This window comes from Crocodylus porosus, unplaced genomic scaffold (genome assembly GCF_001723895.1).
Source record: "Crocodylus porosus isolate Cpor-Errol unplaced genomic scaffold, CroPor_comp1, whole genome shotgun sequence".
NCBI classification, from domain to species: Eukaryota; Metazoa; Chordata; order Crocodylia; family Crocodylidae; genus Crocodylus; species Crocodylus porosus.
In genome coordinates this window covers 2,648,528-2,662,030 of record NW_017728944.1, presented here as the reverse complement: position 1 = coordinate 2,662,030, position 13,503 = coordinate 2,648,528, and the positions used below count along the sequence as shown (strand labels likewise).

Sequence of the window (13,503 nt, the reverse complement as noted above, 5' to 3'; positions counted from 1 at the left end):
CCCGCCGCCGCCGCCGCACGTTCCGCACCGGGTCCGCCTCCCGCCGCCAACCCGGAAACGAGTGCAACCCGCCCGGGCCACCAAGCGCCGCGGCCAAACAAAATGGCAGCCCCGGCGCCCTCTGCGCATGAGCGCCGCTGCGCCCCGCCTTCCTCCGCCACCGCCGCCGCCACTGTGACGGACCGGGTCGCCCAACTGGCTAGCGCAGGAGAGCTTCCGGTCACCATATTGGGAAGGGGAGGGAGCGGCGCTGGCGGCCATATTGGAGGCGTCAGGAGACATGGCGGCCATCTTGAGGAGATCACGTGGGGAGCCCGAAGCGCGACCGGCATGTTGGGAAGGTCATACTGCAAAACAGTGACCTTCCCAACATGGGAGCCTGAAGCGTGGTAGCCATATTGGGAAGGTCAGGCCTCAAGGTCTTGGGTATGGTGAGCAAGTTTGACTGCCGGAGGCGGCCCTACTGAAAGTGGCAGGTAGGTCTGCGTGGGGAAATATCGGAAGATTGTGATAAGAATAGCCGAGTGTAAGAAGCAAACAAACGAGCCGGCGCCATGTTGGAGAGGTCACGGGGGAAGACAGAGTAGCCATGCTGGGATGGTCACAGAAAGGGGTGGTGTCTGCATCGTACTGGGAGGTGCCATGTTAGGAAGGTCAAACACAAAGTAGTGGTGGCAGCCAGGTGGGGAAGGTCACGTGGCCTCGAGCAGTCCGTGTAGCCAGGCTGAACTGATCACTCCTATTGGCTCCGCGGGACAGCCGAATGGCGATCACGTGGAAGTGCCATTAACTTAAGCCGCACTGCGGTGATGTTAGACAAACCATAGTCTGAGGCAGGGGAGCGGGGGTCCATGTTGGGAAGGTCACTTTGACTCCTTTCAGCTGCCGTACTGAGGGGCGCACAAACATGGCAACTTCCGGCTATTTTCAGAGGGTCACGCGGAAAGACGGCTACTACAGCCATATTGGGGTGGTCATGTGGCCGGGGGTTGGCCGCCATGTTGGGAAGGTCACGGGGGAGGCTCGTATTTTTCGTCATGCTGGGAAGGTCTCTTCAAAGTACCATCCCGCCTGACTATGACGGGAAGGTCACCTCATCCCCTGCCTACAACGGAGGGTTTCCCTAGGGTTCCAGCCTGGCAGTGGCCTCAGCTGGTGGACTTCTTGGCTGGCAGCAGGAGCCCCAGCAGAGCAGGCCCCAGGCCTCTGGGCTGCACCGCTACTGCCACTGTGGCATCTGCGCCCGCAAGCTGCATGCCTGGTGGGGCCTCAAGCTCCTTCCCGTGGTGTGCGGGCCCCAGCGCACTGTGGCTGGCATGGCCAGGCATGCATGCAAGATCTACAAGAGAAGCCCAGAGGTGCCCAGCTGGCGCTCACAGTGCTAAAAGCATGCAGTGCTGCTGCCCACAGCTTCCTGAATTCCCTGCTCCAGGGCCACTGCTCCAGCGCTTCTCAGTCAGCAAGAACCAGGTGAAAGCAGGGAGTTGGTGAAGAGCGCCTTACAGGGGAGGAGGGCTCCTTTCACTTGATCCCAATGGCCCAGTTGGCCCAACAGGAAAGATCTCCTTTCCTTGCCTCTTGCATTGTTTCTGGACTGTCACAGCTACAACATCACGCTTGTGCTGCCATAACGTGAAAGCAGCGAGCTGGCAGTTGCTGAGGCTGTATTAAATCCAGGAAGGTTGAGAACTGCTGGTCTAGGTGCATGCATGTGCAGGTACACTATCTTCTGGGGCAGAGGGCAGTTCCCAGGTTGCCACCACTGGGACAGTGCAAAGAGCACAGCAGGGCTAAGGCCACTTGGACAACCTCCCCCTCTTGTGAAATGCACTGAGGGCAGCAGGGTAAAAAGGGACTTGAACTTTAAAAGCAGGCCTTAAAAGATCTTTTCTTCCCTGTCCCCACCTCTGGAAATGCCAAGCCACACAGATCCCAATTCATCCTCCACTGGGCAGGCTGAGCAGACTGCAGTGGTCAGGGGTGATGATAAGGAATTCCTGCTAGGCCCATCACCCTTGCCAGGTTCTGCTGGAGCCTGTGCTGTTATGTAGCACTTAGTACACCAGAGTCCTGAACCAGCATAGGTGCTCTATGATGCCACTGCAATGCCAAGAGCAAGCAGTTCCCTAAGCATCCTCCCCCACTCCCTCTGCACTACTCTTCTGATGACAGAAGGAACAGATGAACTGCCCCAGTGAGACTGGAGCCTGCAACTCCCACTGGGCTTTGCATGACAATCAGGCTCCAGCATGACAATTGGGCTTCTGCGCCACAGCCTGGCATTTGTCCTCACCCCAGAAGTACCTAGGCTAAGAGCTCCTTGCTCAGCCTTTCTGATGCCTCACAGCCAGGCCAGGCTGGCAAGTCCCTGTGATTCACTAGACACAACTGAGTGGACAGCGCTTGCTTTTATTTCCAGTTCTTCTTGAAACCCTTCCTCAGCCTTAAGTGCTTCTTAGCAAGATAATAACAATTGAAGGGCAATGACACAGACCCCAGGATGAGCTGGGCCCAGAGGGCAGGGGATAGCTTACATTCCACACTACGGGGACATGCCCCCGCTCAGTAGAAAAGTCACTGTACAAAGCTCCATATGGTACAAGGTTCTGTCTTTTTGTTTTCTTTAAAAAATAAATTTACAATTAAAGAGCATTTTGGTACAAAATATATACATTCTCATGTAAGGTCTGCGAGACCTTATGGGGGTGGGAGGGGAGGAACAGGGGGAAGGAAAGAGAGACCCTTAGCAGTGAAGGAAACAAGACCCTGAATATAGATAGATAGATAGATAGATAGAGACAGAGAGAGAAAGCAGGGGACAATCTCTGAGCAGACAGACAGAGAGAGCAGCTGTCAAGGCAGACAAAGATGCTCAGCAGAGACGCAGGGTGGTTGTAGAGCCAGAAAAAAATACAGGAACAAGATGGAAGTGCAGGAAATCCTCCTTGAGACCCTCCAGCCCTGTGGTGACCTCCCAGCCAGACAACCCCTGGTGCTACCTCCCCTGAGGGGGAGGGAGGCAGAGGTTTCCCCCTGGACCAATCTCTGCAGCCCCCCAGGGGTTTGTAGCTGTGAACACAGCCCCTGCCCTCTCTTTGAAGCCACACCAAGAGAAGGGGAGGGAGGGAGAGGCAACTGGCTTCACTGAGTGGATGGAGCCAGTTGCTGCTGTGGCAGTGGTGGGGACAGGGACCTGGGGATAAGAGGAACAGGGAGGGGGCATCGGGGAAAAAGCCGGGTCTCAAGGCAATGGGCTCAGACACCTGGGGCCCGAGAACAGGAATTGGCTTTAGTTCCTTTAAAAGACATCCCAAGTGCCAGCCCTCTGAGATGCATAGCATTGGGTACAGGGCCCTGGGAGAGACTGCTCCTGGGTGGTCAGTGCAGGGAGACCAGCCTGCTCTATCTGCCCCCATCCTGGGGTCAAAGAACAGTGGGAGGTAAATCAAGACGATCAGCTCCCTCCCTCCAGGTCTCTGCCTACCAGAGGTGGAAAGGCAGTGGTTGAGCCTTGGCTGGTCTGATCCTTGGCTTCAGCCTCTATCAAGAGGCTCCACACTGCACCCCCACTCCATGGCCTTCATCCTGGGCTCTGTGACACCACTCCATGGGCTCTGGGAAGAAGCTTCCCCCACCCCACTGCTCCTGCTGGCTGCAGTGTAGCCAGCCCTACCCAGGACCCCCAATCCTGACACTGGCTTAAGAATCAGGAGCTATTCAAATCCACCTCTGCCGGGACCTCTGGGGATGGGGGACACAGCCCCCAGCTTCCTTTCTGGACCAGGAGAGAATCTTCCCCCTGCCTCTTTCTTGTTTCAGTGAAAGCTGAGGCTCCTGCAATCACATGACTCCAGGGACTCAGGCTTTTCAGACAAAACACCAGTCAGCCCTGCTGTGCAGCTCAAGGGCTACAGCAGTGTCCAGAGCCATGGGGCTGTCCAAATGGCTGAGATCTTTGTGCTGAGGAAACCCATCTGCCCTGGGCAGGAAGCTCAGATCAGAAGAGTCCATGGGGCTGAGCTGCTGAGACAGAAATTGGCTGGCACAGAGTAGAAGGTCATGGTTCTGTGGGGCAGGGGCAAGGAGCAGGAAGGGGGAGAACACACTGGAAAGGAAGCCCAAGGTGTGGGGCAGGATGAGCCCCACCCCCAGCAGCTGCATCAGGACAAGAAGGCTGGAGGGAGCTGGGCTTGTCTTTCAAGCAGTGTGGGCTCCTGCTCCCAGCTCTGTGGGTCTCATGTTCCCTTCCCCTGTGGTGACTCAACAGGACACATGAAGGGGTCTTCACAGCAGAAGCAAGAATGCACAGCTGTGCAGCCCAAGGGTAGGGAGGTCTGTACCTGCAGCCAGAGCCACATGGGGAGCACGCCCTGCTTCCCACTAGCGACCCACAAATGCCACCCATATCAGGAGGGTCCCCCTTCTCCTTGCAAACACCTGGCATTTTCTCAGAGCTCCTGAGACAAGAGGGGTTGGGGATCCCATGACCTTTAAGAGGCTGGGTGACAGCACAAGATCCCAGGGGAGGGAGGAGGGAGGGAAACACAGCCAGGAAGAGGGGCACCATGCACAACTGTGGGAAAGAAGAGATAAATAAAGGGAGGGAGAACAGGGGCTGGGGGGGAAGGGGTACAGTGCACCCCCCATCACCCCCTGGGGCAGGGGAGGCGGCTAGAATACAAGCACCCCCCAACTACGTGCTGTCCCCAGCTCCCGCCCACCCATTGGCACCACTCACAGAGGGCAGTCTCTCGTGCTCACGCCAGCATGACACGGTACTGCACCCCTGCAGAGACCAGGCACCACCCCCACCCCACCCCCAACAGGGGAGGGGCATGCACCTACAGTTCAACAGATCCCGTAAACCCAGGCGGGCCGCGCCAGGCCGAGGATGCCGCAGCACCACGCCTGCTCCAGCCCCTGGCACCAAGGGGCACGTGGCCAAAGTGCTTCAGTGTGGCAGGGCAGGGCTGTGCCAGCACCCCGCTTTGGGGCAGCAGGACCCCATGGCTCTCACTGGCTGCTCGGCTCCAGCTTGTAGGAGAGCTCAAAGAGCAAATTCTGATTGTCGATCACCTGGAATTGGCGCACGTAGGCCTTGGTCTGCAGCTGGCTGGGCGACGACTCCATCTCCAGGCCTGAGGGGGAAAAAGGGTTCAGGACCCAGCAGAATAGACCCCAAGGGTTTAGGAAGCCACCAGCAGCCCCCTGCAGCTGGGAACAGAAGTTGCTGGCTGACTCTGCCCCAGAAATCAGCCCTGCCAGCTGGGAAGGCCTCCCTGAGAATGGGGATAGTCATGCTGGTCTGGGTGATACCATCTGCAAAGAGTCACCACCCAAGGGCCAGTGTCTCTTTGCTACTCAATTTTGCAAGCTTCTGGTTGGTCTTTTGCCTCTAACCCTGTTGCCCCAGAGCTGTCCTGTTAGCTGCAGCTTGTCTGACAGCTTGGACAGCACACGGCAGGTTTAATCAGTGTAATACCATCAGTTTTGAACATCAATGGGGGTTACCCCAGTGCCGGGGCAGACAGATGGTCAACCAGCCGTGGGACATCACCAGGTAGACACTATTACAACTTGCTGCTGGGAGGCAGCAAGCTAGTCTGCCTTGCAAACACTGCTCCTCCAGGATAACCTGTGGACGCACAACACCTACACAGGTGGACCTTATCCAGGTATAGTTTTACCCCTAATTTTTCCTGGAGTAACTGTGCACCGTATGTGACTGAGTTACCCTGGACAAGGGCTGTATCTCATATGCCTGCTTCTGTTTTACACCAGTGCCAAGTCCAGTTAAATGGGTGCGAATGTCCCATGAATTAGTCTCTAAGCAGGGGATGCTCATACTCACAGAGGGGCCGGCTCCGGTATTTCCTGATTGTCCTCACTTTCTCAGCTATCGAGTGCTGTGGGGGTGGGAAACAAATAAGTAATTACTGTGGTGGGCTCCAATACAAGACTTACCTGAGCTATCCTGCCAGAGCCAAGCAGGATCCAACGCTGACCAGATGTGCAGGCCCCTGACAGGTGACTGCAGAATCCAGAGCTCCCACCCCGGTCACTGTAAGCACGGAGCCTTGCAGTTCCTGCCATTGTCCACAGGCCACAAGGCCCCATGAGGGCAGAAAACACCCCCTTTCAGCCATGACCAGCTGGGAAAACCCCTTTGTTCTGGCCACAACAGAGCCTCTGGGGGAAGGGCTGCCACATACACTGGGCCTGTGCCCTGCCTGGCACAGCAGACCAGGCTGGCATGACTGCAGCCCAGATGTTCAGCAACATCTGACCAGCATCTTCCCTAACCAACACATGCAGCCATATGCCAGCAGAGGGCGCCACAAGCCCTACTAGGGACAGCACCTGCATGGTGGAGGGAAGGTATTTGAACAAGCCCCTCTGGACCAGGAGGGCTGGTTTGTTATGGCAGACCCCACAATTCCTTTCCATGGCCTAGTGTGGAATGGCATCATAGTGCCACTAACAGGAAATCCCTGCATCCTTTAGAGAAAGACACCCAGTCCCTGGAGCTGAGTTAGCAGGATTTGGGTACTATACTGGGGTGAATGCAGGTGGAAGGGGGTCAGCGGTCTAATATCCCACTCAGAAACCTCTGTAAGCCGAGAAGTAAAGGCAGACCCTAAGGCCCTTCCAAGCTCCTCCCTCTTCCCCAACACATACACCAGGGACCGTGGAGCAGGCTGGGAGCAACCATGACTTTGGGGTGGGGGCAAGAACATCTCAGTAGCTGGAAACTCTGTTGCATCTGCCATGCCAGCCAGAGAGCAGAGGCAAATAGGGGAACCAGGTGGGAGGCAGGGCCCCACTCATTCCAGGCCAGGCCCATGGCAGGCAGGGATGGTTTTTGCCCTCAACTCCGTGCACAAAGCTGAGAGCCTGGGGGAGACGGAGAAGAAACCTTGGGTGATAAAGGGTATGTCAGCTGGAAGGTCCATGCCAAGGAGTGGTCCCATGGTGCTGGGGCCTGCTCCCCGTGGTGCAGGGAGCCCCGAGCACTGGCCAGGCAAGACCAAGATCCCCAGCGTACGCTTTGCACTGGAGGACACAATGGTGCAAGGGGCAGGAGCAGCTCTCAGAGCTTTACTTCACCAGCCTAGGCAGGTATGACAGCAACAGACTGCTGCCGGGATGCCAGGCTCCGTCATCAGCTCCTGCCCCCACAATGACTGACTGAGCCCTGTCCCAGACACACAGTGCTATCTGGCACCAGGTGGGGGAGGCATTTTTCCACATGTTGCATTCAGCTGGCCTAGACCCCACCCCTGCCTGCACTGTGAGTGGGGGCAGAGCCTCCCCTCCACACACACAGGAGAAGGAGGGAGTTCAGCTTTTGGGAGCACTGGCCTCAATCTGGAGCCACTCGTTTTATGCCAGCAAGGAGCTTGGTCCAAGATGTAGGACGTGAGGATGGCCACCCCGCGGGGAGAGAAAGTGGGACAGAGTGATCGGGGGCAGAAGGTCCCAGGGGCCCACACTGGGCTGCCTGCTGCTCCTCCCCACCAGGCAGGCTCTAGCATGAGTGCTGACCTCCTGGCGTGGCTGCCTGTTGCACAGTGTGCCACCTGCCTGCCACAGCCCCCTGCTGCCAGTTGCTATGGAGAGTAAGTGGCATTACCGCGGAGACGCTTACTCCCCAAAGCTGCATGAAAACCCCTCGCTTGGCTCCTTGCATCTGTACCATGGCCCCACTAAGGCATAGGGGCCCAGAGAGCACTCCCAGGGTGATGCAGGGAAGAGGCTGTGACCCTTGGGTCAGCTCTCAACAAAGGCAGAGCTCAACACCCCATGCATCTGGGGTCACAACAGCTCCCCCAGTCAGGCCCCAAACCCTCAAGCCCAGCTTTGCAGCAGCCAGAGCTGAGGGCAGCTGCAAACAGAGCCAGGCTATAGTCCAACACTAGGGCTCCAGGTCAGAGCAGAGCCAGAAATGGCTGGGGTGATGGTAACCCAGACCGTATCCTATAGCCAGGTTCCTGACCTTCAGGCTGCCCCATGACCCCAGGCCCAGTCACTGGCCAACTCAGCTATTGACCTGCCATGTGACCTTGGGCAATGCCCCTCTGCTCTCTGTGCCTCAGCTTCCATTTGTGCAGTCTACCAGCTGTCTGGGATAGGAGCTGTCTCTCACCCCAGGATCATGCAACACCCAAGATGTCAGCTGATGGTCTTTGGATGCTACCATAACAGACATAATAGAGGGGAAGATCCTTGCCCAGGAAGAGCCAAGAATAGAACTCGGGTGTCCTGCCACCCATGCTCCCACTCTGAACAGGAGATTGGAGGGTTGCTGGAGGGGGAGGATAAATCCTAGGCTACTGGATAAATCTCTTATGGAGAAGAGACCAGCTGAAGACAGTCATGCTAGGAGTCTGGTTCATTTGAGGGTCATGGCTGGACCTCAGGGCAGGTAGTGCCAGGGCTTGGAAGGACTCACCAGTTTTTCAATATTGACTAGTCCATCCAGGAGGGTCTTGCTGCCTTCATGCAAAAATGTCAGGTCTGAGAAGCAAAGGAACAGGCGGAGGTGAGCAGAAGGGAAATACGCCCCTCATTCCAGGCTGCCCCAGGCCAGTGGCTGACACTCGCACCCCACCCACTGCACTGGGGTACAGGGCAACACCCAGCAGCCATACTGCAAACAGGGCAGGATCCAGACCCAGGCAGGTGCTCACGTATTGCAGGATGCATGGACATCCACTGCAGCACTTGAACTCAGCCTTAGGGGTGACAGGAGTATTTGTGCATCCTCAGCGCTGAAATGCAGCTGCTTCTGGGGGGCAGCATGGTAGCTGACTAAGTATGGTGCAGACTGGAAATATCCCATCGTTCAGTTGCACACCTGGGGAGAAGTCTCAACATGGCCCCTGCTTTAACCAGTGGGCTGTACTTCCCTGGGGGACCAAGATTTAGTCACCAGGGCCCTCAGCTGTGGGGACCACCCCCACCTGGGAGAAGGAGCTCAAGAGGGGAGGGGCAGAAGTCACTGTGCAGTACTCACCTTTCAGGATGAGTGGGACGAAGGGGATGATGGGCGGCTTCATCTTGGTGAGGACCTCCCGATATGTTTTGTGGTTCCGGCAGGGGTCCTGCATGGAAGGGGGAACACAGGTCAGGGGGGGTCCAGACCAGGTAAGCACCTCATGAGATCATCCATGGGGCTGGGCTCTGCACTGCACTGCAGAAGGAGCAAGGTCTGGGCCACTGAGTCAGTTACCCCCATGCAAGCCCCTTGTGCAATGCACCACCCTGGTGTGAAGCATTACTCATGTTGGCCTGGCTCTCTTTGGGGCTGGCTGAGTGTGAGGAACATGCTGCACTGGGCCAGTTGCTCAGGCCCACAGCACCAAGCTGATCTAACTCTATGTGATGGGAACTCTGGGATGCACCCATGTGGAGCAGCTAGGCAGATAGATGACCTGGCGCCTACACATGGCAACCTCAGGGTTTGGGGATAGATCCCATTTGGGGACTGGGAATCTAAAGCCTATGGTAAGGGCGCAGGTGGGAGAGACATGTAAGAATTGAATGCAAAGTTCAGGGTGATGAGGTAACCTGTGGCACTCCCACCCCTGCAGAGAGACAAGCCAAGCTGGGGTGGACATAAGTGGGGAGCAGTGCTAGGCCAAGGTTGACAGCAGCTCAGCCAGACCTGAGAGCAGCACCTGCAGGGGCAGCTGCAGCAGGGCTTATGTGGCGCAAACCCCTGCCAGAAAGCTGGCAAGCTGGTCACTGGGTCTGTACTTTCCGCCCCCTTCCTACCCGCTATCAAGGGGAGGCGGGGTGCAGGGCTACAGGTTGCATCAACCAGCAGGGGGGAGGGAAGGGAGGGGTGGGAGAGCTGACCTGCCTGCTTCTGCCCCCACCATGGCCTTGGGGGCTGATGATTAACCCGAGCAGTGATACTTACTGGGAAATGCCCAGGTGGTGACAGACCCCGGAGCAAGACAGGGGGTGCCAGGCCACCTGTCCAGAGTAGACTATGCCAGATTCCAGCAGAGCAGCCAAGAAGAGACATCTCTCCCGCATCCCAGTGCCCCCTTCCTGCCCTGCATGCATGCTATGGGTCTGGAGGGACCTTGCTGGTGAGATGGACCCCACAGAGTTCCCCTGCCAGCATGTGTGGCACAAGGTGGCCAGCAGCAGCCCAAGGCGGAGCCAGCTGTGCATCCTCACCAACCCCAACTCAACGCCCTGAACCCAGCGCTGGGTCCTACCGTGAGATTCTCAAACTTCCGGAACAAGTTCTTGAATTTGCCAGGGAGCTTCTGGAAGGACAAAGGAGCCATGAGTCCCTCCCCAGCCATGCCACTGATGCATCCCCTTCAGCTGGGGATCCCGCATGCAATCCACGTGCGACTCAGGGCCCTGTGCCCCATACTTGTGCCAGCTCATGGGGGTGCCTTTTATGCTTCTGCTTGGTTTATAATGGTTGGCTCTATTTTATTATATTTGTATTTTTGTTATTTTTGCCTATATTTATTTATATTATGGTTGTATGTTTTCATGTTGTTTCCAGGAGCATTGCTTTCAGTCAGAATCCTTAATAAACTGAACTGAATCTGTTTCTGCCTGGGAGAACTCCGTGTCTCAGAAGGCCCTTGCTCAAATCCATGAGAGCAGCCAGGGGTCTCAGACCTGGCAGCACAGGCCACAGCAGGGCCTCTGATGCCCAGGAAGGGGGCAGGGGTGGCAGGTGCTGGGGCTCAGGAGTGTTTCACTCATCCCCTTGCACAGCTGCCTGGCATTGCTCATTCATGGATCTCTCCTGTGCTGAGGGTGCCTGAGGGGCTCTGCCCTCTCTCTGGTGGGAGGGGCCCCTTTGCTGATTTCCTCTGGTTGTCGTTATTTAGGCATGGGAAGAGGAAGACAAAGAGCAATAAAGGGGGATAAGGTGGGGGCTGCAGGCTTTGTAGATGTGCAAGGAACCATCTCCTCCAGCACTGGAGCTGAGTGCGATGGCAAAGGCATCACACATGCAAGTGAATCTGTAGGGGTGAATTCTAGGAGGCAGAAGACAGTGATCTTAGGCCAGGCCCTGGGGTTCAAGCCAGATCTTTGGGCAAGGGCAGCTGGCAAAGGCTTGGGGGAACTGGCTGGGCCCTCGGTTTTAATCACATGTGGAATACAGCAGCACAGTGCCCCCTCAATTGACAGGCAGGTGCCCAGGGGCTAGAGACTCTGAGGGGACAGCACCCCTTACAGCACTAGGACTAGCAACGACAGTGAGAGGACAGTACTCCCTACTACAGTGATTCTCAACCAGCATGCCAGGGCACCCTAGGGTGCCATAAGAGCTTCTGAAGGGTGTTGTGAGCTGTGAGGAGATCAGTGCAGGCTTATGCTCATCCCTGCCTAGCCACACCGCAAAGAGGCAAGCACTGTAATCAATCAGTTAGATATTGATACTGGGTGCTGCTTAATTCACTACAGTTATGGAGGAGGCCTCAAGTCAAAGGAAGGGTGCCTCAAATCTTAAAAGGTTGAGAACCACTGCCCTACTGTATGTGTGCACATCTTGGAAACCCTGAGACTCCCCCACCCTTGTCCTGAGAACAGCCCAACCCAGTCCCTTCCCTTACCTCCCAGGTGAGGCGCAGCCTGCTGACAGCTGCATTGTTCAGCCCAATCACCACAGCATAGAATGACAGCATGTCCTGGTTCTGCTTGCATCTGTGGACACAGAGCAAGGGGCTCAGCATGTGGTCATGAAAGGGTTAGACAGAGCCCCGGGGTGCTTGTGTGGCCGGCTGGCTGGCAGCCTCCAAGCTATGGTCTGCACTGAACCAGGTCCAGGGCACCAGTTCTATCAGGCTCTGGGAAAGTGAGGTAACTCCTCCTTGTCCCAAAGCACTTGGCCTGACATCAAACAAGGGCCCCCCAGTCCCTTCTCCCACAGCATCAGTTCGGCCCAGCACACAAGCTCATGCTTGACCTGGTGTGCAGAGACAGCTCCCCTGCTGTTGTCAGAGCCACTGAAGGTGTCATGATCACAAGCTGTGAGCACGCGTTAGAGACAGCACAATGGGCACCTGGCATCATGCAGCCAAGGCTCCACCAAGGTGGGGGTTGGGCTTGGCAGGGAGGTGCTGGGGGGGTAGGAGGGGGGTGCTGTTCCCACTATAGGGACCCAGGAAGCAGAGGAGGTCAGCAATAGTGGGCAGTCCCAGAACCAGGCCCCCTGCACATCTCAGGGGCTTCGAGCACTGCAGTACAGATCAGAAGAGCTCAGGGCTTGGGGAAGGGGGTGTAGGGTTGGGCGCTGGGAGCCCTGCCCCTGGGGCCTGTTTTCTTAGGAAAGGGCCAAGTTTCTAGTGGCTGGGCATACCCAGCAGCCCACACCCAGTCACCAAGCCCAAGGGTTTGGGTTCTGGGTCCCATTCCCTGAGGCTGCATCAGCCAGGCCCTGGGGGAAGCTCATGCTGTACTTGGTATCAAAGCAACTGCACCAGGCTCATGGAATGAGCCACAAAGTCACCACTTCTCAACCTAGATGTGGCTTGTGGGTGGTCACAAACAGGACATGAGTCAGGGGCTGACAGCAGCCCCAGAGGTGGGAGGAGCCTCCAGCTTCACCTGCCCACCCCAGGGCCAGAGAAGCCATGGCCAGAAAGCCCACCAAATTCGTGGATGACACCAAGCTGTAGGGAGTAGCAGATATGCTAGAGGTTAGGGCTAGGATTCAGAGTGACCTTGACAAATTGGAGGACTGGGCCAAAAGAAATCTCATGAGGTTCAACAAGGATAAGTGCAAAGTCCTGCACTTAGGATGGAAGAATCCCATGCACCAGTACAGGCTTGGGACCAACTGGCTAAGCAACAGCTCTGCAGAAAAGGACCTGGGGGTTACAGTGGACAATAAGATGGACATGAGTCAACAGAAGGCCAACAGCAAGAAGGCTATTGGCATACTGGGCTGCATTAGTAGGAGAGTTGTCAGCAGATAGAGGGAAGAAATTATTCCCCTCTATTCAGCACTGGTTTGGCCATATCTGGAGTAGTGTCCGGTTTTGGACTCCCCACTATAGAAAGGAAGAAAGGATGTGGACAAGTTGGAGAGAGTCCAGGGGAGGACAAAGAAAATTGTTAGGAGGGGTGGGGCACATGACTTATAAGGGATTTGATAATAGCCTTTAACTACCTGAAAGGTGGTTCCAAAGAGGATGGAGCTAGACTGTTCTCAGTGATGGCAAATGATAGAACTAGGAGAAATGGTCTCAAGCTGCAGTAAGGGAGGTTTAGGTTGGATATCAGGAAAAAAACTCTCTTACTAGGAGGGTGGTAAAGCATTGGAATTACCTGGAGAGGTTGTGGAGTCTCCATTCTTGGAAGTTTTTAAGGCCTGCCTCAACAAAGGCTTGGCTGGAATGATTCAGTTGGGAACGGTCCTGCTTTGAGTAGGGGGCTGGACTAGATCAGCGGTTCTCAACCTTTTGCACCTTATGTCCCACCTACATAAGGCCAAAAAATCCTGGTCCCACTGTTCAA

General features: G+C 56.2%; 1 protein-coding gene across 2 annotated transcripts in view; it reads right to left on the bottom strand.

Moving 5' to 3' along the window:
- Positions 1–2,393: 2,393 nt before the first annotated feature.
- RAPGEFL1 (Rap guanine nucleotide exchange factor like 1) overlaps positions 2,394–13,503 on the bottom strand; it is a 24,506-nt gene continuing 13,396 nt past the window's right edge. For both annotated transcript variants that reach the window (XM_019550341.1, XM_019550340.1), the window contains 6 exons: positions 11,598–11,688; positions 10,233–10,283; positions 9,017–9,104; positions 8,453–8,517; positions 5,852–5,906; positions 2,394–5,138 (listed from right to left, as the gene is read on the bottom strand). In XM_019550341.1, the coding sequence (XP_019405886.1) occupies positions 5,014–5,138; positions 5,852–5,906; positions 8,453–8,517; positions 9,017–9,104; positions 10,233–10,283; positions 11,598–11,688 (475 nt within the window). In that variant the 3' untranslated portion in view covers positions 2,394–5,013. The remainder of the gene's footprint in view (positions 5,139–5,851; positions 5,907–8,452; positions 8,518–9,016; positions 9,105–10,232; positions 10,284–11,597; positions 11,689–13,503) is intronic.